Source organism: Perognathus longimembris, chromosome 17 (assembly GCF_023159225.1).
Source record: "Perognathus longimembris pacificus isolate PPM17 chromosome 17, ASM2315922v1, whole genome shotgun sequence".
NCBI classification, from domain to species: Eukaryota; Metazoa; Chordata; class Mammalia; order Rodentia; family Heteromyidae; genus Perognathus; species Perognathus longimembris.
In genome coordinates this window covers 42679010-42700738 of record NC_063177.1, presented here as the reverse complement: position 1 = coordinate 42700738, position 21729 = coordinate 42679010, and the positions used below count along the sequence as shown (strand labels likewise).

General features: G+C 53.9%; 1 protein-coding gene across 1 annotated transcript in view; it reads right to left on the bottom strand.

Annotated features, from left to right (window-relative positions):
- Crhr1 (corticotropin releasing hormone receptor 1) overlaps nt 1-17202 on the bottom strand; it is a 49746-nt gene extending 32544 nt beyond the window's left edge. The window contains exons 1-2 of the mRNA XM_048366877.1: nt 17185-17202; nt 1324-1411 (exon numbers count right to left, since the gene is read on the bottom strand). Of these exons, the coding sequence (XP_048222834.1) occupies nt 1324-1411; nt 17185-17202 (106 nt within the window). The remainder of the gene's footprint in view (nt 1-1323; nt 1412-17184) is intronic.
- Nucleotides 17203-21729: the final 4527 nt, after the last annotated feature.

Sequence of the window (21729 nt, the reverse complement as noted above, 5' to 3'; positions counted from 1 at the left end):
GCCAGCTGTGCAGCCCAGTGCTCCGAGCTGCCAGTGCCTTCCCAGGTTGCCTGCTCCTCCCTCGTCCTCCTTCCTCAGGCCTGCAAATCCATCCTCAGCTCATTATCAACCCTGCTTCAGCTCAGAGCAGCATCTTTCAGCAGCAGAGCAAATCTCCCTTCAGATCCACCATCAAATCTCTTCTTTCAGGAAGTTTGCTTAGATGTACCCCAACTCCGGTCCTAGCTTCTGCCACATGAATTGTGAAATTTTGGGGGCAAATACCTTCCCTTTGTTCCAGTTACACTGTAAGCACTCCTATTTTTCTTTTTAACAGTACTAGGGATTGAAACTGGGGCCTGGTGTTCACTGGACACGTGCCCCATCACTGAGCTACATCCTGTTTTGTTCTCCTGATGACCAACACGAGCCCTGCTGTATAGGAGGTGCTCAGTGAAAAAATGAATCAAGAAAAGCCTTGCAGGGAAAATAAACCAATGTAGGACAGTGAGCTTCCCAAAGCTCCTCAGGTGCAGAGGGGCTGAGCATTCTAGCGGACAGTGGCCCCCACCCTCAGATCCACACTCAAGAAAGTTAAGAAAGCCACGGCATGGGAAGCCCAGCCGCTCCTACAAACTGGCTGAGTGGTACTAGGAGAGTTATGGAATGCTTTGTGCCTCAGTTTCCTCGTCTGGATGAATGTCGAGTTCTCAGCTCTTGTGAGAATGCAATAACTCTACAAAGCATCTTGCCAATGGCTAGTGTTGACATTCAGTTGGCATTTTCTACAAGGAGGGAGTGAGCATCTTGTTTTAGAACACGTGAGGAAGCCAGGCTACCCATTACTAATGCTTCTCTGTGCCTCCGTTTCCTTATGTGTCAGACGAGGAGAGTGGCTAAAGGTCGCTGTGCAAATCGTGTTACTCTATCTCATAGTCCTTGCCCAGTGCCCGGCCCACATTTGCTGCACAGTATTAGACATGGGACACGTTCAGCAGCAGCAGACAGCAGCTTTTCTCCTTCTACCAATATCCCTGAGCCCTAGCCTGGCTGCAAAGGCTGGGGCCCCTTTCCCTGTTGCCCATCCTAAAGTGGGGACATGACTATAGGAGTCCTGGCTCTGCGCTCCGCCTGCACCCACAGCAGAGGCGGCTGCTAATCTTAGTCTTTTATTCCCCTCTACTAACTTCAGGATCCTTTCCAGCACAGCAGGCCATGGAGACACACCGCTGGGTGCTCTTCAAGGCAAGCTGACAGCTCTGGCTGTCCCAGAGTGTGGTGATATGTGCAGGCCTGGGGCAGTCGTGTGGCATGGGGTACTGTCTGGGGTTGGGGGGAACTCACCAGAGACATTGCTGGCCAGGGACAGGCTCTCACAGTGCTGGTCCTGCAGAGAAGTGGAGACGGGGTTCAGCCCCAGGAGGAGAAGGGCCTGTGGGACACAGGAAGGCAATGAGCACAGTTAGGCAGGGGCCCCAAGCAGTCTGGCCAGCTGCTTCCTGCTTGGGCTCCCTTTCCCCTCCTCTCCCCAGCCCCTCTCCCCAGGCTCCTGTTCCCCCTCCTTCTGCATCCCCTCAAGCCCAGAAGGTCTGGAGCTGCCCAGCTCAGGGAGAGCATGGAGCAGAAGCAGCTGGATCTCATGCACACGCGCACACACACATGCATATACACACTCATCAAGTATTGCCATCCCCCTCCCAGGCTTACAGTACTACATATAGTGGAGCCTGTGCCATGAGAGCAGGGGCTGAATCCTGCTGGTTTCATGTGAATTTGCTGAACAGACCTGAGGAATGACAGTTTCTGGTCTACGGCAGGCACACAAGTAAGGACGTGTTCATTGACTGACCTAACCTTAGCGATAGCTCTCTCTGTGGCTTGGAGGATAATGAGCTGTTTCTGCTGGGATTTCTTTTTATTTGTTTTTTTTTGGGGGGGTGGGGGGAGGGTGTTGGTCCTGGGGCTTGAACTCAGAGCCCGGATGCTGTCCCTGAACTTTTTTTTGCTCAAGGATAGTGTCCTACCACTTGAGCCACAGCTCCAATATGGCTTTTTGGAATAGTTAATTGGAGATAAGGAGTCTCGTGGAGTTTTCCTTCCCCGGGCTGGCTTCAAACCAAGATCCTCAGATCTCAGCCTCCTGAGTAGCTGGGATTACAGATGTGGGCCACTGGCACCCAGGTCTGCTGGGATTTTATTTGTAAGGGGCTCAGAAGCAGGTGGGGGTGGGAGGAGCAAGCAGCTCCTCCTGGGCTGGGGTCCTAGGCACGGTGGCCAGCAGGCTTCTGGGTGAGGGGTGCTCTCCTCATTACCTCTCTGCTCCTTCTCCCGGGGCTCTGGGTGCCATGCTCACCCCACTTTAGAAGTAAGCGTGCACTGTAGTTTCCTTCATTTGCCTGTGGCTGAGCTGAGTTTGATATTCTCCCACCCCCACTCCCCAGTCCCGTTTTCCATGCTTACATACCAAGAATGTCCCCAGTCCCCCGCACCCCCACCCTCACTGGTACCCACACAAACGCAGGCCTTGTGCCTTCTTTCTCCATCCCCGCCCCCCACCGGGGGGCATGGAAGAGCCCTCCTCCTGGTCAGAGCAGGGCTCCCCACCTCATGCAGGAAGCTTCCCAACCCTGATGGCCCTCAGGCCCACTGTCCCCTCAGCGTCTTCCCGAGACCACAGTGGGGCCCCGTGTGCCCCATTCCCTCGCTGGCACATGTCTGCTCTGCCTCTCCAGGCCTGCACAGACACCAGGACATCCTGAAAGCTGGAAGGGGCCAGGTTCATCTCATTAGCTCCTGGGCCTCCATGGTGATTAGAAAAACCCATTCATCTCTGGCCCCAAGCAACTCCCAACGCTTTATTAATCAGTAATTATGCTTCGCGTCTGCAGGAAGGTGGGGAAATCCCTTCACTCTCACTTCCCACATGCACATGCAGAAGGGCTGAGAGGAGGAAGCCACCAGTCTGTTCCCAGCTAATGGGCGGACAGCCACCTCTGCTCACTCAGCAGTCACCCACAGCCAGCTGCTCTAGCCAAAGACTCTTCTAGAAGGGGACTAAGAAGTCTTAGCCCCAGCTTCTCATCCTACCCTCTACACACACACACACACACGCACACACACGTGCCCGAGCACGCCAGACTCAGCTTAGCCAGAGGCACATTGAAGGAACTAGAAATACCTTGCTGGAATACGACAGTCCCTCTGCCTGACATTCCACCACCTTTATCCATCTACAGTCTTTCTTTCCTTTTATTCCCTTTCCTTCCTTTTATTCCCTTCTTTCTTTTCTCGTGCCAGTACTGAGGCTTGAATTCAGGGCCTTGAGCTCTTGCTCTGCTTTTTAAATCATGACTGGTGCTCTACCACTTGAGCCACACCTCTACCACCAGTTTTGCTTGTTTTTAATCAGTCATGGTGCTTGAACTAGGGGCCTGGAAGCTCCCTGAGTTGTTGTTTTTTTTCCTCAAGGCTAAGTGTTCTACCACTGAGCCACAGCTCCAATCTGGTTTTGAGCAGTTAATTGGAGATAAGAGTCTCACAGACTTCCCTGTCCGGGAATGGCTTCAAACTGAAATCCTCAAATCGCAGCTACTTGAGTAGCTAGGATGACAGATGTGAGCAACTGGCAACTATCTCGTTCTATTTTAAATCTGATGGAGGTGCATGTGACCTAAGGACCAAGGCTTCCTTCAACTCCTCCATTGACTTCTCTCCAGCAACAGCACTGGCTGTCTTTTCAGACACGTTTCTTTTTCTCCCAGTACTGGGAATTGAACCCAGGGCTTTGCCTATAATAGGTAAGGCTCTCCTTAACCCATGCCTGCAGCCCTTCAGAACCATTTGTGTGTGTGTGTGTGCTGGTAGTGGAGTTTTAACTCAGGATCCCTCAAACTCTCCTCAGCATTATCATTCAAGGCTGATATTCTACCACTTGAGCCACACCTCCACTTCTGGCTGCTTGCTAGTTAATTGGAGATAAGAGTCTCATAGATTTGTCTTCGGATCTGGCTTTGAACTGTGATACTCAGATATCAGCCTCCTGAGTAGCTAGGATTACAGGTGTGAGACACAGGCACCTGGCACCTGGCTCAGAACCCCTTTTTGTTTTAATTAGTTTTACTCAGAATTATTTTTCACAAACCAAGTTTTCAGAACTTCATGAGCTCTGCCATTTCCTAGTTAGTAGAAAAACCTAAATAGCACTAGGACTGTGAAGTGGTCAAGCACTAGGTTCACTCACTGGTTAATTGCTGACTCTGCAGCCCAGCCTGACAGCCACAAGGCCCCCAACAAAACCTCTGTCTCCCTAATCCCTGCAAAACCTGCAGCTTACACCTGAGAAGGACACGGGCAGGCACAGATCCATGATGATCACTGCCTTTTTGGAAGATGAGCAAAGAGGGCTGGTGGCACCTGTGGCCCAGGCAGGAGGGATGTGCAGAGGAGACAGCATCTGGAAGCAGCAGCATAAGAGCCTGGTGTGTGTGTGTGTGTGTGTGTGTGTGTGTGTGTGTGTGTGTGTGTGTGTGTGTAGAGATAGCTTGACAAGCTGCGTTAGCCATTGCCTGGTCCCTTGGCCTCTGCCCGCCGGACCCCCGCCCTGGCTAGGTGCAGAGTTGAAGCTGCCACCCCAATTCCCAGTGTGACTTTGGCATAAAGGTTAATCACACCCAGAAAATGCTTATTAGAGACCATAAATAACTACTTGCTGCAGCTCAGTTTGGTCTTTAAGGCATAAAGTGCAATTTCCTTTGACGGAATGATTTGGTGATTGACCTTTCTGGGTGGGACCTGAAGGTCTCCAGGAGGAAGGGGAGGGCAGGCTGGAGGCAGCTGGGTTGACTCCCCCCACCTCCCCACCTCCTCAAAGTTCCCAGGGAAAACCAGGAGCAGGGCGGGTCTCCCTCTCTGTCACCACGGGCTCCCGGGCTCAGCAGCCAGGATTCACCCTCAAGCCTTTCCTCATGTTGGTGGTTTTTGCTGTCTGTGCCGGTACTGTGCATGACCTCTGGGCCTCGTGCTCTTGCCCAGCTTGTTTGCTTCATGGCTGGCATTCTGCTACTTGAGCATTTTTTAAAAATTAGAGTCTCTCAGACTATTCTGCCTGAGCTGGCTTTGAATGATGGTCCTTCCATCCATCTCCACTAGGCCCCTCTGGGAAGGGGCTTTGTAGCTTCAAAGGGAAGTTTTATTTTGTTTTAATGACCAGATTTAGTGATCTCTCTGCCCCCTTACTGGAGTTAGGATTGAATATTCACGGGGACTAAGAACCTGATTTGGGGGCTGAAGGCAAGGCTCAGAGATGGGGCACTGCTCAGCAAGCACTAGGCCCTGAGTTCAAACCCAGTATAAGGCAGAGAGAGAGAGAGAGAGAGAGAGAGAGAGAGAGAGAGAACCTGATGTAGGGTTTAGGAAAAGAGAAGGAATTCAGAGGGCAATGGCAGAACACAGAGTCCACAGCCACATACAGGGTACTGCGGAGCTTTGAGCATGGGTGGGAGGTGCACAACGTGACCCTGGAGTGGGCTTCCTGGAGGAGGTGAGCTTGAGAGTGGCTGGAGTACACAGGCCGTGAGGAGAAGAGAGACCCCTTCCACCCCTGGATGTGGGGGTGGGGGGAGGTGTCTCAGACACTGCACTGAGACTGATCCAGGAGCCGGGAGGGCGACACTGGACTCCCAAGCAGCAGACCAGGACTTGTAGCATCATTTGCATGCATGAAAATTGAGGCCTGCAGAAGGAAAGTGGGAATCCGGAGGCCCCCTCCTCCAAGGAAGTTCAGTAGGTCATGGATGGGGCTGGGAGAACTGAAGAACACGGATTCTGAGTCCAGAGATGCTCCAGACACCCCAGTGTGGTCCGGATCTTGCCCCCCACCAATGACCCTCAGAGGCCATGGTCCCAGCCCACACTGCCACCTGCTGGCCAAGGCCCTGGGCTCCTCGGACCACTGGGGCCCCGCTTTGCTTTGCACAGTGTCTGTCTTGAGCAAAGCCAAGAGGAGCAAATCTAGATTCGGGGGGAGGGGGTGTCATGAATCACAATTCCTTTACAAAACTGGCTCTCTGATGCATTTTAAACCAGGATGTGCTTTGCAGAAGTCAAATATATTCATTCAACATTTCAAAACCTGCCTTTGCTGCTGGGGTGGGGGTGGGGCGGGCAGCGTGCATCCATCATGAGCGGATTGAACCTGGGAAGGGAAGGACTTGCAGGCAATCCCCACCCCCACCCTGCAAGCCCAGGGGAGGACTCAGTGGGGGAAGGAGACTATAAACCACGTACAGTAAACCTGAGACCCTCAGAAGGTCCTTTTTTCCACAGAGGGTAGCAATGTGTCCTTTCTTAACCCTGCTGGCTGAGATTTGTACCCCACCCCCCAAGCATCCCTTTCCCCTGAGCCCACCTCAGTCCAGGACCTCCTTCCTACATCCTGTTTCTGTGACAGCCACAGCTGTCAAAGGCAACCCAAGGCCAAGAGCCGGTGTTTCCTCTACAAGTGGGTGAGCAGGCAAAGATTATTCCAGGCAGAAGAGAAATCATTTATTGTTACTTTTAATTAACTTAAATTGCTATTGTACAAAGAAGTAAAAACTAGAAGAGGAAATCTGCCTACGTTAAGGGAGGGAATGTGTCTGGGTGTCTCTGCCTCTAGGACTTCACCCTGGGGCCCTGGGTTCTGGGGTGCCCTTTCCCGCCCTCCTCTCCTGCTCCTGCACTCTTCTGTCCCCCTAACCTCATGGCCAGGCTGGATCTGTGGGTCACTTACTCCACTCATCCAGGAGGGCAGCAAGACAGGGACCACTCTGGACTTCCCAGGTGGCCCTGCAGGTCTGGGGTGGAGGCCCACGTGGGCTTTAAGCAGAGCAGGATCTGTTTTGCCATTTTGTGAGGAAGACCTGACCTAGTGTAAGCCCTAACACATGCTGATGAATGAATAAACAAATGCTTGGCTCGGTGAATGAACGAATGAACAGACTAGCTTCACTTCTCCCTCCTCCGACCTTGGGTTCTGTGATGATCCCATCCCTAGGACTCTAGTTTTGGAGACAGGTCTTGCGCTGTGGCCTAGCCTCGTGTGGAACTCTCCATCCTCCTGCCTCCCGTCGCTCAAGTCCTGGGCTCCTGGTGTGACATACCAGCTCCACCAGGACATTTCCAGCTTACTTCCTTTTCCCCCACTTCCCTCTTCTGCCCATCAAGAGTACCCTCTTCCTCTCCTTCCTGCATGCCCCCTGCTCCCCACCTTGGACTCCCGCTTTGGGTGGTGAAGGCAGGACTGGGAGGCTGCTGGGAGTGACCAACGTGCTCTGGAACACGTTCCCCTCCAGTGTGCAATGAGAAAGGCGTTGTGTACCCCCTGGGGTGGCTTTCCAGGTCTGAATAGCCCCTGGCTCTGGGGCATATCCTCACCCAGGAGAGGAGAAGCCCAGGCCTCTAACTGTGGGCTAAGAGACCCACTGCAGAATCTCTTTATCTGCCCCTGCTTACCTGTGTGACCTTGGGCAAACTCCTTACCTTCACCTAACCTCAGTTCCCATATTCAGAAATGGGGCTATTTGGGATAAAATAGTGACACCCCAAAACGCTCACAGAGATTCATCAGTATGGTACATATGGAAGAATGAGGGACCGGAGGCATGGAGGGCACAGAAGGCATGGATGGACAGCAGCCCTGACTCTTGACTGGGCAAGGTGCTTCCAGAAGAGCTCCTTGATCAGGCCCCTCCCACCAGGAGGACATTACCGTCTCTCACCAGCCTGTCCCCACCTGCAAAGGCGGTGTGTGCATCACTCTGGAGATGCAGAATGGCTTATTGATGTACCTTTAGTGTGCATCTTCTCTGCGCCCTGTGCTCCCTACCTGCCTTCTTCTCTCTCCTGGGCTTAGCCTCCATAACTTCTCAGCCTTCTCTTGTCTTGGGTTTCCTCCTTCCTTCCCTCCCTCCCTCCCTCCCTCCCTCCCTCCCTCCCTCCCTCCCTCCCTCCCTCCCTTTCTCCTTCCCCTTCCTTTCTTCCTCCCTTCCTTTTGTTTTTACAGAAGGCTTGCTCAGTAACCAATGGTTTCCTCTGAATTTTCTCATTTAATCTTCCCATCCCCCTGAAGTTGGAGCCTTCGCTGTCTTGCACTGTGCAGATGACAAAGTGGTGCACGTAGCCCCTGAGACTCGGCCTTGGATGGTGCTAACTGGAGGGACACAGATAGGAGTGGGTTCTCAGAGCCTGTTGGCCTGCCCTCCTTCCCCTTCCCTCTGCTTATGTGGCAAAGGGTTCCTCTCCCTCCCTGAGAGCTGGCCAACACCCTAGGACCCCGTTAGTGGGGGGACTCGGGGAGGGCTGAGTTTGATTCTTATTGGAGGTGGGGCTCCTGGCCCAGGCCCTGCTCTGGGGAGCTGTGCAGCTTAGCACTGTGAGTGGGTGGCCCTGGGAAATGGGGTGGGAGACAGCTGTGGAGACACCAGCCCCCCCGGGGGGGGGCACCCACAGCCGGGCTCTTGGCTCAGCTGCTCTTGGACAGGTGTAAAGTGTGTGTGTGTGTGTGTGTGTGTGTGTGTGTGTGTGTGTGTGTGTGTAGGGGAGGCGGGTGGTCTCAGCACTGCAGAGGAAGGAGTCGAATTTCCAAAGTAATTCACAGCCAGGGAAGGAAGGGGGAGATGGGCAGCAGGGAGCAGATGGGAGCAGGCTCTGTAGATTGGAGTGGCTGAGGGGTTTGTAGCTAGACTTCCTGGGTGAACGGTGGCCTTCAGAAGCCATGGCGGGGGTGGTCTGGATCAAAGCCCACCAAGCAGACATTTCAGGCAGAAGTTAGGCACAAGCATGAGAAAGGCAACCGTCTGCCCTCTGTGTCTCTGGCTCTAAAGATGAGTTCGACAAACCCAGAAGTTTCCTAATCTGCTTGACATAAAGAATTTCATTTTTCAGGTTCCATGCAGAGATATGAGTCTGTTGTTCTGTGGGAAGCTCAAAGCCTATCTATCTGTCCATCTATCCATCTATCTATACCAGTAATGGGGCTTGAACTCAGGGCCTTGCACTCTTGCCTGGCCTCTTTGTTCAAGGCTGGTACTCTACCACTTGAGCCACAGTTCTGCTTCTGGCTTTTTGGGTAGTTTAGTGAAGATAAGAATCTCATAGATTTTCTTGCCCAGGCTGGCTTTGAACCATGATTCTCATATCTCAGTGTCCCGAGTTGCTAGGATTACAGGCGTGAGCCACTGGCATCCAGTTTGAAGCCTTTATATTTTGTAATGTTGTCCAGGTGATTCTGAAACATCACTAGAATTGAGATAACTAGACTAGGTGGTCAGGTCAGGAATACGGCCTAGTGGTAGAGTGCTTGCCTCGTAGACTAGGTGGTCTTGTACAGGGAACATTTTGCCCCCGTGCCCTGAGGGAACACTGAGCATGGATGCTGGGGACCAGCCTCATAGCCCAGTGGCTGGGATGCTGCCAGCATTCGGCAATGCACAGGACAATCCTAGCTCTAGTTGGTGTTCAGTAATCCTGGACTGAAAGATCTCCATGCTGAAGGCCTCACCTGCCCACCCGTCTTGGGGTGGGGAGAGACATTGGGAACTGGGCCTGGTCCTGCTCTGTCAGCAACTCCAACTCCAGGCTCCTGGGGTGGGCTAGACAGGAGAGAAGGACATTCCACCTGCAAGCGGCAAGGCTTGTATAGGCCTGGGCTCCAGGGCCAGCACTTTGGTGCGAGTCCTAGACACTAGAGAAATGGGGTTTCTTTATCGCAGGGGAACCTGGGACAGGGGTAGAACCAGTGTGGGGGTGCTGCATCCTGGAGATCTGGGGGTGGGGTGGGGATAAAGAATGGGCTTCTCTAGAGCCTGTGCCCCACCAACTGGCATGAGTTCTCCCTCACCTTGGTGACAAAGGACAGGTGGGACCTATCATCAGCTAGGACACAGGTACCATCTGGACACAGGTACTTCTGACTCACAGTGGCCCAGCGTCAGCTGCCATGTCCCTATCAGAGACAGAGATGCACAGGGCAAAGGACATAGCAGGCAACAGACTGTCATGGAGCAAACCTAGGGACTCCAGGCCAAGCAATTCTGAGCAAGGGCAACACTACTCTTAAGGGTGATCAGGACCTACCCAGATGGCAAGGCTGCATTGGCCAACTGCAAATGACTTGCTATTGGTCTAGTATGCTAAACACACACACATACACACACACACATACACACACACACACACACCATGGAAAGCAAGCATTTGTAAACTTTGATGTGAATTCGTCCTTGCTGTGACATCCAAGCGAATTGTCAATAGACTCGTCTCCTTGAGCAGGGTCTAGACCAAGTCAGCTGTTGTCAGACTCTTGAGGTGAATCATGCAGCAGGCAGAATCACCTGCCAGTCTGCTATGGACTGGAAAATTCCCATGCTCCTTCCTGCATGCAAGCTGAAGGAGGGTCTTGAATTGGGAAGGCTTTCTGAAGGAGGAGAATCGGTGTAGCAGTGGTAGCCCTCTTTGGGACTGGGAGTGGGCAGGTTATTTCCTCCTTTATTCCCCATCATGGTTCAGTAGGGAGGACACTGAAACCCAGAGGGAAGGGTGCTGTAACTCACAGGGCAGAGCTGGCTCCAACCCAGGCCTTCTGCCTCAGGGTTTGCAATAGACAATGCTCTTCCCTCAGACCTGCACACAACCCTGCCACTCCTTCCGGGTGTTTCTTACTTAGGCCATGGGGCCTAGCCATTTTTCGAGAAAGGACCTCAGAGGTTGCCACACTGCCACCCATAGGGAAATGGAGGGCTGTGGTAGGCATCAGGGTCAAGTGTGGGGTACGAGTGCCAAGACTTTGGGCCACCCGTGCCTTGCCTGGCTATTGGCAGAGTAGTGGCCAGGAGGAAGCCACAAGATGCTATAAAAGCCTCCCCCAAGTCTAAGGTGCCCCTCACCTGTTCTCCAATGACCCCAGCTTCTGACAAGTTCCCTGGGGCTTTGCCTCCTCAGCCTGGCTCCTAACCTTCTGGAGATGGGTCCCCAGCTCTGACTGGAGCTCCTCACTGAAGTAGAGTGCTGTCCTTGCACACGGGTGCACCATTATCCAGAGCCACAGGGGCGGGGCTGGCACGGGGGTGGGGGTGGGGGAAGGAGGAGACCGGAACCTTTGAGTGTGTCTGAATTGCACTGTCAGCACTGGACTCCGGGGAGAAGGCCCAGGCCCTCGCTGCCCCTCAGTGCCGCCTGCCCCATAGAGCCTTGTGTGCACAGATGGGTGTTCAGCAGGGGGCGGCCTCCCTTACAGCTGTGTGCACGGCTCCGGGTAGGTGCTGAGCAAGCTGTTTCTGTTGGTTTTATTTTTTAATTAATTATTAGGATGGCATTAATTCTCTAAGCATGATTTTTTTCCCCATCCTTCTGTCCTTCCTTTTTTCTTTTTTTGCCAGATCAGGACTCCAACTCAGTACCTGATGCTTTGCTCATTGGCTGGTGCTCTACCAACTGAGCCATGCCTCCAACCTTGTGAAGCTGAGTTTTCAAACCATTTTGGTTTTACATTTTTAAAGGAATCCTTCTGGATTGGGCAGAACTCAGGATCCATGGTGATGAGAACAAGGGCTCGGGCTCCATGCAGGTGACCAGAGCTCTGCATGGAGTATGGTTAGCCAGTGTTTTCAACCCCTTGGGGGAGGGGGAAACTGAGGAACTGGAGGGTCCTGGATCCCCCATGAACTCACAGTAGTGCGAGAGAGAATGAGAAGCAATCTGAGGTACCACAAGGGAGAAATGGGCTGAGATGGGAGGTTATCCTGGAGGAGGAAGCAGAGTGGTTTTAGAAGAGAGAGTTGGTGGGGGTGGGGGTAGGGGTGGGGCAGAAACCCCAGTAGGAGTGACAGAGTGTGCCCAAAAGCAGGAGGTATGAGGGATATTCTGGATGGAGCTGGTGGGGGTACAAAGGAGAACAGCATGAAGAGGTAGAAGGCAGAGGCGAAGGGCAAGAGATTGGAAGGTTTTTTACTTCTAGAATGTGATGGAGGGATTCAGTGGGCAACACCATGGATGGCACCTCTGGGTAGCTTGGGGGAAATGGGCAGGAAGAGGAAGAGGAGAGGCAAAGCAAGCAGGTACAGAGAGCAGCCTCCCTCCAAGACAGCCTTCTCTAGGGACCAGCCTCCCTCTTCTCTCCAAGGACCGGCTTTGTCCTGCCCTGTCTTTGAAAATAAACCTCTGTGTCTTCCAGTGAGGAACAAAGAACCAGGGCAGGCCATGGAGGCTATCCAACCTGCCGTCCACGCCAGCTTCTGACGCCATGACTGGTGGGTGTGCATCTAGCTGTCCCTCTGGGAGTCAGGTGCCTACACGTGCCTCTTGGGAGAGGAGAGGTGCTGAACACACAGTCATCTCTCTGGGGTGACAGGTAGGGGAAACCTGAGTCCCCAGGTGCACACACACTTGAGAGAAGAGGGGGTCCAGACAGAGCACACCCAGTGGGGAGCGATCAGGACCGCAAAGGCTGTTGGCTCTGTTCCTCTTTGGGCAGCTGAAGTGGGGTCTACCCTGGGGCAGCAGGCTTGGGGGGGCAGGAGAACCTCCTTCCTCTGCGATCCTCAGCAGCCTGGACTCTGAGCATCTCTGTGCTCCTTGGGACTCTCCTGTCAGCTGAGGAAAGTTCCAGGCAGGATTCGAGAATGGGGGTGCTTATAAGAGAAGGGGGTTGCAGACAATGCCATTTCTGGCCTTGGAAGCAGGGGCTCAAGCTCTCTTGGGCCCTAGGGGGATAAAAAAGGAAGACTAAGACAGATGTGCAAGCCTTCCTTCCTCCCTCCCTCCCTTCTTTCCTTCCTTCCTCCCTCCCTCCCTCCCTTTCTTCCTTCCTTCCTTTGCTCTCAACCACTCCATATTTGTATTGATTTTCATATTCTCATCTTCTCTCCCCCACGCTGTCTCCCCTATCTGCTTCCTTCAAGGCTTTCCAGCTCCACCTCATCCGTATCCTCTCACTGTCAGTCCATCCGTCTGCAGGCCTACATTCTAACTAATAAAGCGGTCCACCCTGAATGAGGGGTGGGCACTCACACCTGAAGCTCCGTTCTTCTCTGTCCAGACGCCACCCACCCAGCTCTGTCCCCACAGCGGGAAGGGCTGACCTGCAAGGGGCTGCGCCTCTGGAGTGTTTCACATGCCCTGCCCAGCCACTAGGAAGACAAGGAAGGAGAAAGAACTGCCCCGTCCCCAAACATCTCTCATAGATGGCACAGTCACAGCTCTCTCCCCTTGTGCCCTTCGCTAGCCAGACTTCCATTCTCTGTTCTATGAACCTGCCAGGGACACTGACCAATCAGCTGTCCCAATTCTCCTAAGGTTCAGACCTTGCGGTGCTTAAAAGCTTAGCCAAGTGCCTCATGACAACCCCTGGACCCTGGCAGACTCCAAACTGTAGTCAGTTAGCCCAGGAAATTCTCCCCCCACTTTCTGCAGCCACTGAAGCAGCTGGACCAGTCTGGCCAGTTTCTCTTCTGGGCTCTGACCTAGGAACCCTGACTCCTGACTGTGTGGCTAGAGGCTGGAGCCTGGTGGCAGGTAAGGGCCGGGGTGCATTCTATCAGCTCACAACTTAGTACCTCCAGACACTGTTTCCTGGGCCCCTCAGGCTGGGAGAAAGATGACAAGTCTGCCTGTGTTCATGGGACCCCGTGTCTTATTAGAAATAGCTTCCTAGCTGCTCAGTAGACGGCTGCAGAACATAGTTGGCTAAAACCATTTGGCTGCATGGTTCTGTGTGCAGGAACCTGTCTCCCACTGCAGAGTGTCCAGAAAAGGAAGTGGAGGGTCTGACTTCAGAGCCTCACTATTATGGAAGGGGTCACTTACTCTGAGATGACTAGCAAATCCCCTCTTGCCTAAGAGACCCCAGCCATTGATTTCAAAATAACTTTGCTTCAGGGAGTTCATCTTGTATCATCTTCCCTCCAGGCCTCTACTTTCACTGACAAATGTTTCAGAGTTATGCAGCCCCCACCCTGGAGCAGGCACCTGTCTTAGGACCTCTGAGCTCAGTTGCCAGCAGGGGCGTCCATCCCTTTCCCCAGAAACTGAAAAGTATCCTTCCTCCAGCCCATCCCCTCATCTCTCCTCCCATGGTTTTTCTTAGGCTGAGAACGCCAACGATGTTTATTACGTGATTACTAGAGCATTTACACAATGTGTCAGACACTGTGACGGGGTTAATTCAGTAACCTATTCAAAAAGTCAAATTCATGCTTAGGCCATAAAGTAGGTACGATGCCCCTTTTACCGATGAAGAAATTAAGGTTTGCAGTGACAATATGACGTACCCAGAACTTCACAGCAGAGTTCATATCTGTTTCGCCTGTTCAAGGCCAGATCCTGTACATGATTCAGTACACAGCCAGATCCTGCCTCTAGAACAAAACAAAATGGACACAAAATGCTGACAGTTGTACTGCCATACTGTGTGGGTGAGGGTGGCTAGCCAGGAACATTTAAAAAGAATTCAATGGTGTGTGTGTGTGTGTGTGTGTGTGTGTGTGTGTGTGTGTGTGTGTGTGTGTTTCTCCCTTCACTGAGGATTAAACTCAGGGCCTTCAACTTGCATGCAGGTGCAGGATTATTTGAGTCACACCTCCAGTCCCTTTTTGTCTGGGTTATCCTGGGCTTTGATCTTGCTACTTGTCCCTTCCTGTGTCACTGGGGATGCAGGCATACAGCTCTATACTCCGCCCTGTTAAAACAGGGTCTTGTAAACTTTCAATACCTGAGCTGGCCTCAACAGTGATCCCTGCCTCCCACATAGCTAGGATTACAGGCTGGAGCCAGTGCACCCAACTTGACAGTCTATCTTTCTATCTTTCAAGGATGGTATGTTTGCTGACAGAGACCTCCAAGAATAAGGAGACAGCAATCATTTATAACTAATCAGTTCTTTCTTTGACTAGAAAACTGTAGCTGAAAATCTCTAGCTGCTTTCCTCCCCCAAGGGGCTTGCCCTTCTTTCTGCTGAGACTGAATGGTGGGGGCGGGGTCTGAGCTGGGAGGCCCCAGCCCTCTGGTCCCCAAAGAGGCCATGCATTCCCACTCTTTCCCTTCCCCAGACAGAGGCCGGCAAAGGGTTGAGGCTCCAGCCCCACGGTCTCCAAATCACTGTACATGACATTCATTGACCATTTGCTGCTTTCTTTGTCTTCCTTAATAGCCGCAGCAGGCTGAAGGAGGAGGTCTAGTCTTTTCCATGTTGAGACGGTTTTTCTGCCAGGGTGGTTTAGGCAACTTTCAGCTTTCTGTGTGACATGACTGCATCCCCTGGGAGCTCAGCCAGGAAGGCCACGAAGCTGGGGTGACAATTATTGTTCCTGTGTTTCTTTAAATCAGACCACACCTTGACGAATGTTTGGAATCACAGCCCTGTTACAGAGACCCAAAGTGTAAAATGGAATCTAGTTTCATACTTGTTTACAGACAGAGAAACCATGGCATAGAGAAGGAAGGCAACCTATCTGAAGTCACACAGCTAATCTGAGGCAGAGCTAGAACCAAAGTCAGGTTTGCGGACTGCCTGGCTAACGGTCTTCCCTATTTGTTTAGCAGCTGCAAGTTCTCATCGCTGCATCTGACTCCTTTGAGGCTATATTTCCGGGTCGTTTTGTCTTCTTGTGGCCAGAGCCTCAGGGTCCCTGGGCTTGGCACAAATCTTGGTTCTTGGGGTGGTGCCAGAGGGCTTCTCTGACCATTTCAACTCCTTCTGTGTGGCTGAGCTCAGCTGGCCGTGGCAGTCTCCGAGGAGCCGAATGGTAGCAAGGGTGCGAAGTGAATTTTCCACTTGAGCTCGTGCTCATGGACTCTGATGAGTCTTGCTTTTCCACACTCCTTGAGAACAGGCTGACCTGGTGCGGCCCCAGGGCTGCTCTGTTGGGTTCAAGTGGCAGGGCCTTGGCCCCTTTTCTGCTGTATGCTTGTTCTGCACCCCACAGTAGCCATGGCCTCACCTGGCTCACAGTTTTGCCCTCCTCATCCTCCTGCCAATGTTCTCCCTCAAAACCCAGCTCCATCTTTCTACCCCCCCCTTCCTTCCTTTGTTCTTTCCTGTTTGAGGCAGTGTCTTCTTGTTGACCCAGCTTAACCTTGAATTCAAGCTTCTCCTGCCTCAGCCTGCAGAGGTCAGAGATTATAGATGCGGGATCCATGCTCTGGCTACACATTTCTTCAGCAAAGAAACCACTTGGAAATGGCCTACGTGTGCATGCACAGGGGGATGGCAGACTACATCCCTTTATGGAGGACAGGACTTGGTGGTATAGTCTGTAATCACAGCTATTGGGAGGCTGAAGTAGGTTTGAGGTTGGCCCCAGGCAAAAGGTTGCAGGAGGTATATAGCTCAGCAGTAGAGTACTTGCCTAGCGAGCACATAGTCCTGAGTTCAAACCCTAGTACAGCCTGCCTCTCAAAAAAAAAAAAAATGTATATCCAGCCAGGCGCTGGTGGCTCACACCTAGAATTCTAGCTGCTCAGGAGGCTGAGATCTGAGGATCAAAGTCCGAAGCCAGCCCCAACAGGAAAATCTGTGAGACCCTTATCTCCAATTAACCACCAAAAAGTTGGATGTAGAATTGTGGCTCAAGTGGTAGAGCACTAGCCTTAAGCACAAAAGTTCAGGGACAGCATCAGGCCCTGAGTTCAAGTCCCAGGACAAGCACCAGAAAAAAAAAAAAAGGACATCCACTCCTGGGCAATATACAGAGAGACAGGGTGTGTCCCTCTGAAGGCTTGGGCATGTCATGAAACAGACTGGGAGTGTGACAGCAGCAGAGAAGGGCCACCTGAAAAGCACAGGGGCACACAGACCTGTGCTAACTGACTGAGAACATAACCTGCAGGGATTATTTCTAAAACAGTAACAGCAGTTGTATTAGGAGAGTGAAGTCACAACAATTCCCCTCTCGGTTTCCCAAATTTTACCTAATGCTGCTCAATTGCCTTCATAATAATGGCAGCATTAAAACCAGCTCCCCGCTCAGCACTGACTGCCCTTTAAGAAGCCACCCAGGCCAGGCTTTCTCCACCCCTCAAGGTCACTTGTCACCAGAACACAGATCTCTCCCTTGGGAGTGGCAGCTAGTGGTGGGCCATGGTGCAGGTGCTCCATCCTCTGCCCTACCCCCGGGGGGTCTCCTCTCACTCGAAAACACCTAACACCCCCCACCCCTTCAGTCACACACTGACCTGCACTGTTTCTCGCATACTCCCCAATGGTCTGGGAATCAGTACAACATGAAGCCCACACTGTGGGCCCCAGACTGACCTCTTCCCAACAATGGATGACAGATTGGGGACAGAACTGGACTTTGAGTCAACCCTACATCCTCTTGATTCTTACTTTTAAACGAATCAAACTCATCTGGCAGAGGTTCAAGGTGAGATTTTTAAGTGGCTCAGAAAATTGACTGGTAAAAACAAAACAAAGTCTTGGACCAAAGTCTTGCCTGGGTTTGAACTCTGACTCCACCACTCCATGAGCTGCATGGCCTTGAACACATTGCTTCGTCTTAGCCCCTGTACCTCAGGAGAATTTGTAGTTCCTAGGACTACTACAAGGATTTACGGACAGAACATACAAAGCAGTTAGATCAATGCCTAGAAAGTAATACATGCTATATAAATACCCTGTCCACTCACAGCGCCTGGCCCATTTCACATTTACTGGGAACCCACTGGGTTTATTAGATGGTACATTAGCTACCCACTCCCACAATCTATTAGGAATAAGAGCAACAGAAAAAAAAGACCCTTTTTTCCCTTTTAGGAAAATATGATTATTCTAAACAGAGAATTGCACACAATTCTAAGAAAGACCTGAGAAAGAACATTTATTTCCATGAAAACTTGACAAAAGGAAAAAAAAGACCCATAGTTCAATCCTTTGAATCTATTGAATTCTAACTGGTTTGTGAATTAAGATCAAGGTTGGGAACATAACAATGAGTTTGGAAAATATTCCCACTGCCTGCCTTTTAGGCAACCCTCTAGATGTTTTTTCTCCTACTTGCTTTTGTAGGTATCTCTGATCACCTAGAAAACAATCTCGGGGTTCGGTCCTTAGGTACTATGTAGGAGAAGAAATGTGGGCTCACCGAGACCCACCTTTCTTCATTTTCAAAGACAACCTATGGCTATTTGGAGAGGAGCGAGAACGAGGATGGGAAATCCTTGGCAACTGGTAATCTCATCTGACGATCAATTGCGCTTTAAAATCCGGGTGGTTTAATAAATCACTTTGCCAGCAGGTTAAAAAAAATGTACAGTCAGTTTAATAACTGACAGAAAAATCAAATTCGGTCAACCCGTAGCCGTCCCCCAAATCCATTCAATTAAACGCAGTAGCTTTGGGATGCACTCAACTCGGTGTGTCTGTGTGTGTGCAGCCTACGGACCACTGGGCCCTGCGTGGTCCCCGGCCTGGACACGGGGAGCCCTCCCCCGGGGCGCGCGGCTGTGCAACCCGCAAGCCCAGGCGCCCCGGGACGCGTTTGGGGAGCCGGGCGGTCACTAGCGGCTGCCGGGCTACCGGAGCCCCCAGCCCATCCCCGGCTCCCGCCGCCCGCGCCGCCCGCGCCGCCCGCGAACTCCACCCCGCAGACGCTGTCAACGCCGCCTGGCGACTTTCCTAAACTCCGGGGCGTTGGAACGGCGTCACCGGCCCCGGAGTCCGGAGAGCGCGCAGCGGCGGGCCGGGGAGCGAGCGCCGCGCTCCGAGCTGCCGAGCCGGCCGCCGGCGAAGCCCGGGCCGCGCGCGGGCCGCTGCCTCACGCTGGTGCGCGTCGGGGGCTCGGGGCAGCGGGCGCCGCTCACCTTCCGGACTTGGGGCGGAGGGCCAGGGACGGGGAGAGACGCCCAGGACCGGGACAGGGGGGTGGGGCAGCGAAAAGGGACCGGGGCCTCCGGTCCCCGAAAGCCGGCAGCGACCCTCGGCTCAGAGCTGGTTTGGGGGCGGGGGGACCCCTCCTCCGCCAGCGTCCAGGCAGCCTCGCCGCGATCGTTTCTCTTTACACGCCAGTTCCACCCAGACCCACCCAACCCTGGCTCCCAAGGTCCGAGGCGAGGAGATTGGGCTGCCCCGCAGCCCCCCGAGCCCCAGCCCCCCACACCCCCCTGCACCCCCCGCGCCGGCCGGGGCTGCGGGCACCCGCGTACTCGGGCCGATCGCTGGGCTCTTACCTCGACCAGCGGAAGCTGCGGGTGCCGTCCCATCCTCGGGCTCGCTCGGTCACCGTCCCGGACGCCTGGGTCCCCCGGACATTCCAGAGGGGCCGGCGGTGCGGGGTGGGCGCCGAGGCGCCCGGCTTTGCACTCCTGGCCCCGGCGCGGTGCCGCTCGCTTTTCCCGGGCAAGCCCGGCTGCCGATTCCCGCGGCCGCCGGAGCCCGCGTCGCCCCGCGTCGCCCCGCCGCCTCCTCCCCCGCCCGCCTCGGCTCCCCGCCCCCTCGCCGTCCCCTCCCCTCTCTCCCGCCCCTCGCCTCCGGCCCCTCCTCCGCGCCGCGCCCCCTCGGGTCCCGGCGCCCTCGCCCCGCGCCCCGGTTTGCGGCAGTCCGCGGGGCGCCGCCCGGGGACAAGCGGGAGGAGCAGGGGGGGCGGCGTCCTCCCGGGGTCGAGGCCGGGAGTCCCCGGGATCGCGGGGGGCGGGGGGCGGGACTGGCGGGCGCCCGCGGTTTGAGAGCGCAAAGCCTGCGGGGGAAGCTGGGGCGCCCCCCAGCCGCGGAGACCCAGGGAAGCCGGGAACTGCGTTTGGGCCCCGCCGTCCCTTGAGCCGCTGGGGGGGGGGGGGGGTGCTTTGGGCTCCGACCCTCAGAGGCTTGGGCCTCGACGCCAGTCATTGGCTCGGTAGTTCATTCATTCATTCTTCAAACTGAGCCTCTGCCCACTTTGGTTCAAGCGAGGGACTGGATTTAGGGACACCCTCTCCCCCACAGGTAAAGGGGAGACGGTGCCGCCCGGCGGTACTGGACGCTGCCCAGCAGAAAGCGGGGTGCGCACTGCGCTGCGGCACGGTGAGCGAGCGCCGCCGGGAAGGCAGCGCGCGGGGCCCCGGGGCCGCGGCGCCCTCTCCCGGCAGAGCCCTCAGGACAGAGGCCGCTACCCCCCTCCGACCTCCACCCCCGGGCCTCCGCCCCGGGTTGCCTTTCTAGCAAGCTCCCGGCCTCACCCCAGCTCTGGAAAGCAGCTCTGCCGCCGCCAGCCCTTTCAGGTGGCCAGTACTTTTTATTTCCTCTTCCTTCCTGAGCCAGAGCTGAGAAGGGAGGGAGAACAGGAATCTCGGGGAGGCAGAGCCCAGGCCAGAGGCAGCCCAGAGTATGCAGAATCGTCGTGGGTGGAGCACGGTCCCAGGATGGCCACCAGCTGGTTTTAAGCTCCAACCGAGTCTAGCTGGCCTGGATTCCGTGCCCACCCTCTCCCGTTCCTTTCTCAGCACACTGGGCAAGAGCCAGCGCGTTTATGGGTCCAGCTGACAAGTTTAGATGGAGCTGGAGTTGCTGCAGGAAGTCAAGTGATCCAGTAGGGTAGTAATGAGGAAATGGAGGCACACAGAAAGATGGTGACCTGTCCAAAGCCTATAGCTGTCCAGTTGGTAAACCTCCCATTGCCCTCCTCCATTCACCTAATAGGGTTGAGGGGGGCACAGAAGTGGAAGGGGCTTTCGTCCAAAAATTTGATGGGCATAAGGGCTTAGCCACACAGGTGGGACACTTTCAAGGTACAGAAGAGCCCAGAATCTTGCACAATCCAGTTAGGTGGGTACCCCAGAGCTGGTCAGTCAGTTCCAGAAGAGATGGATGTACCAAACAGACAGCCAACTTACTGTTCTCAAGAGAAATTAAATGCTAGGTAGTATGGTATCATGGCATTTTTGGAATCGGCCAGCCTGGGTTTGGAATCTTGACTATCCTACTTAGAACTTGTGTAGCCCTAGACAATTAATTAAAAGGACCTCATTGTTCCCATCTGTAAAATGGGCATAGGGTTGATGGAAGGTATATTGGTAAAGGGCTTGGCATGGTGCCTGGCACCCTTGCTGTCATCAGGATGGACCCCACTGCTCCCTGAATCCCTCTCTGACAATTCTTTGTGGGGAACAGGCGCTTGCGGAGAAGGTCCCCGCTGTGGTGAATTGTGGAATGGAAGGGGTAGAGGCTGGTTGGTCCTCCATGCCTGCTTTCTATCCCATAGCTGGATCACACTCTTCAGGAACCTGGCAGCACCCTCTCTGTACTTCTCTGAAATTCTGATTCCTCTGTTTAATAAACACCTCGGGATAGGACCTTTCCCCTTGACATGATCTTCAAATATGCTAATGCCATCGATTTGCTAAAATCAAGTCTTGTTCTTCTGCCTTTTTGGGCCCAGAGTCAACCTTTGTGCCTTCCTGAAGCATCTCCAGCAGCACATTTCATCCTGACTGTTTTTCTCCACTCCTCCACCTGACCTCTACCCAGCACCCCAGGTGGGGAACGGGGTCTGGCCTCACTCCAGGACCTACTTATGTTTGATCTTGCCAGTTGCAGAAGGATGATGAGAGAGTCTGGTTTAACCTCTCTGTAAAAGAGTCCATATTCCCTTTCATGTGTCCCTTAACTGCTTCCTTTCACCTTCAAGGACCTGGCTCTCATCTGCTCTGCATGGTGAAGCAGCAGCATCTGCCCTGGTCCTCCAGCCTGCCTTTGCCCTACCCTTCCTCCCCCCCAGGCCCCAGCTGCTGTGTAGCCCCAGCAGTCCG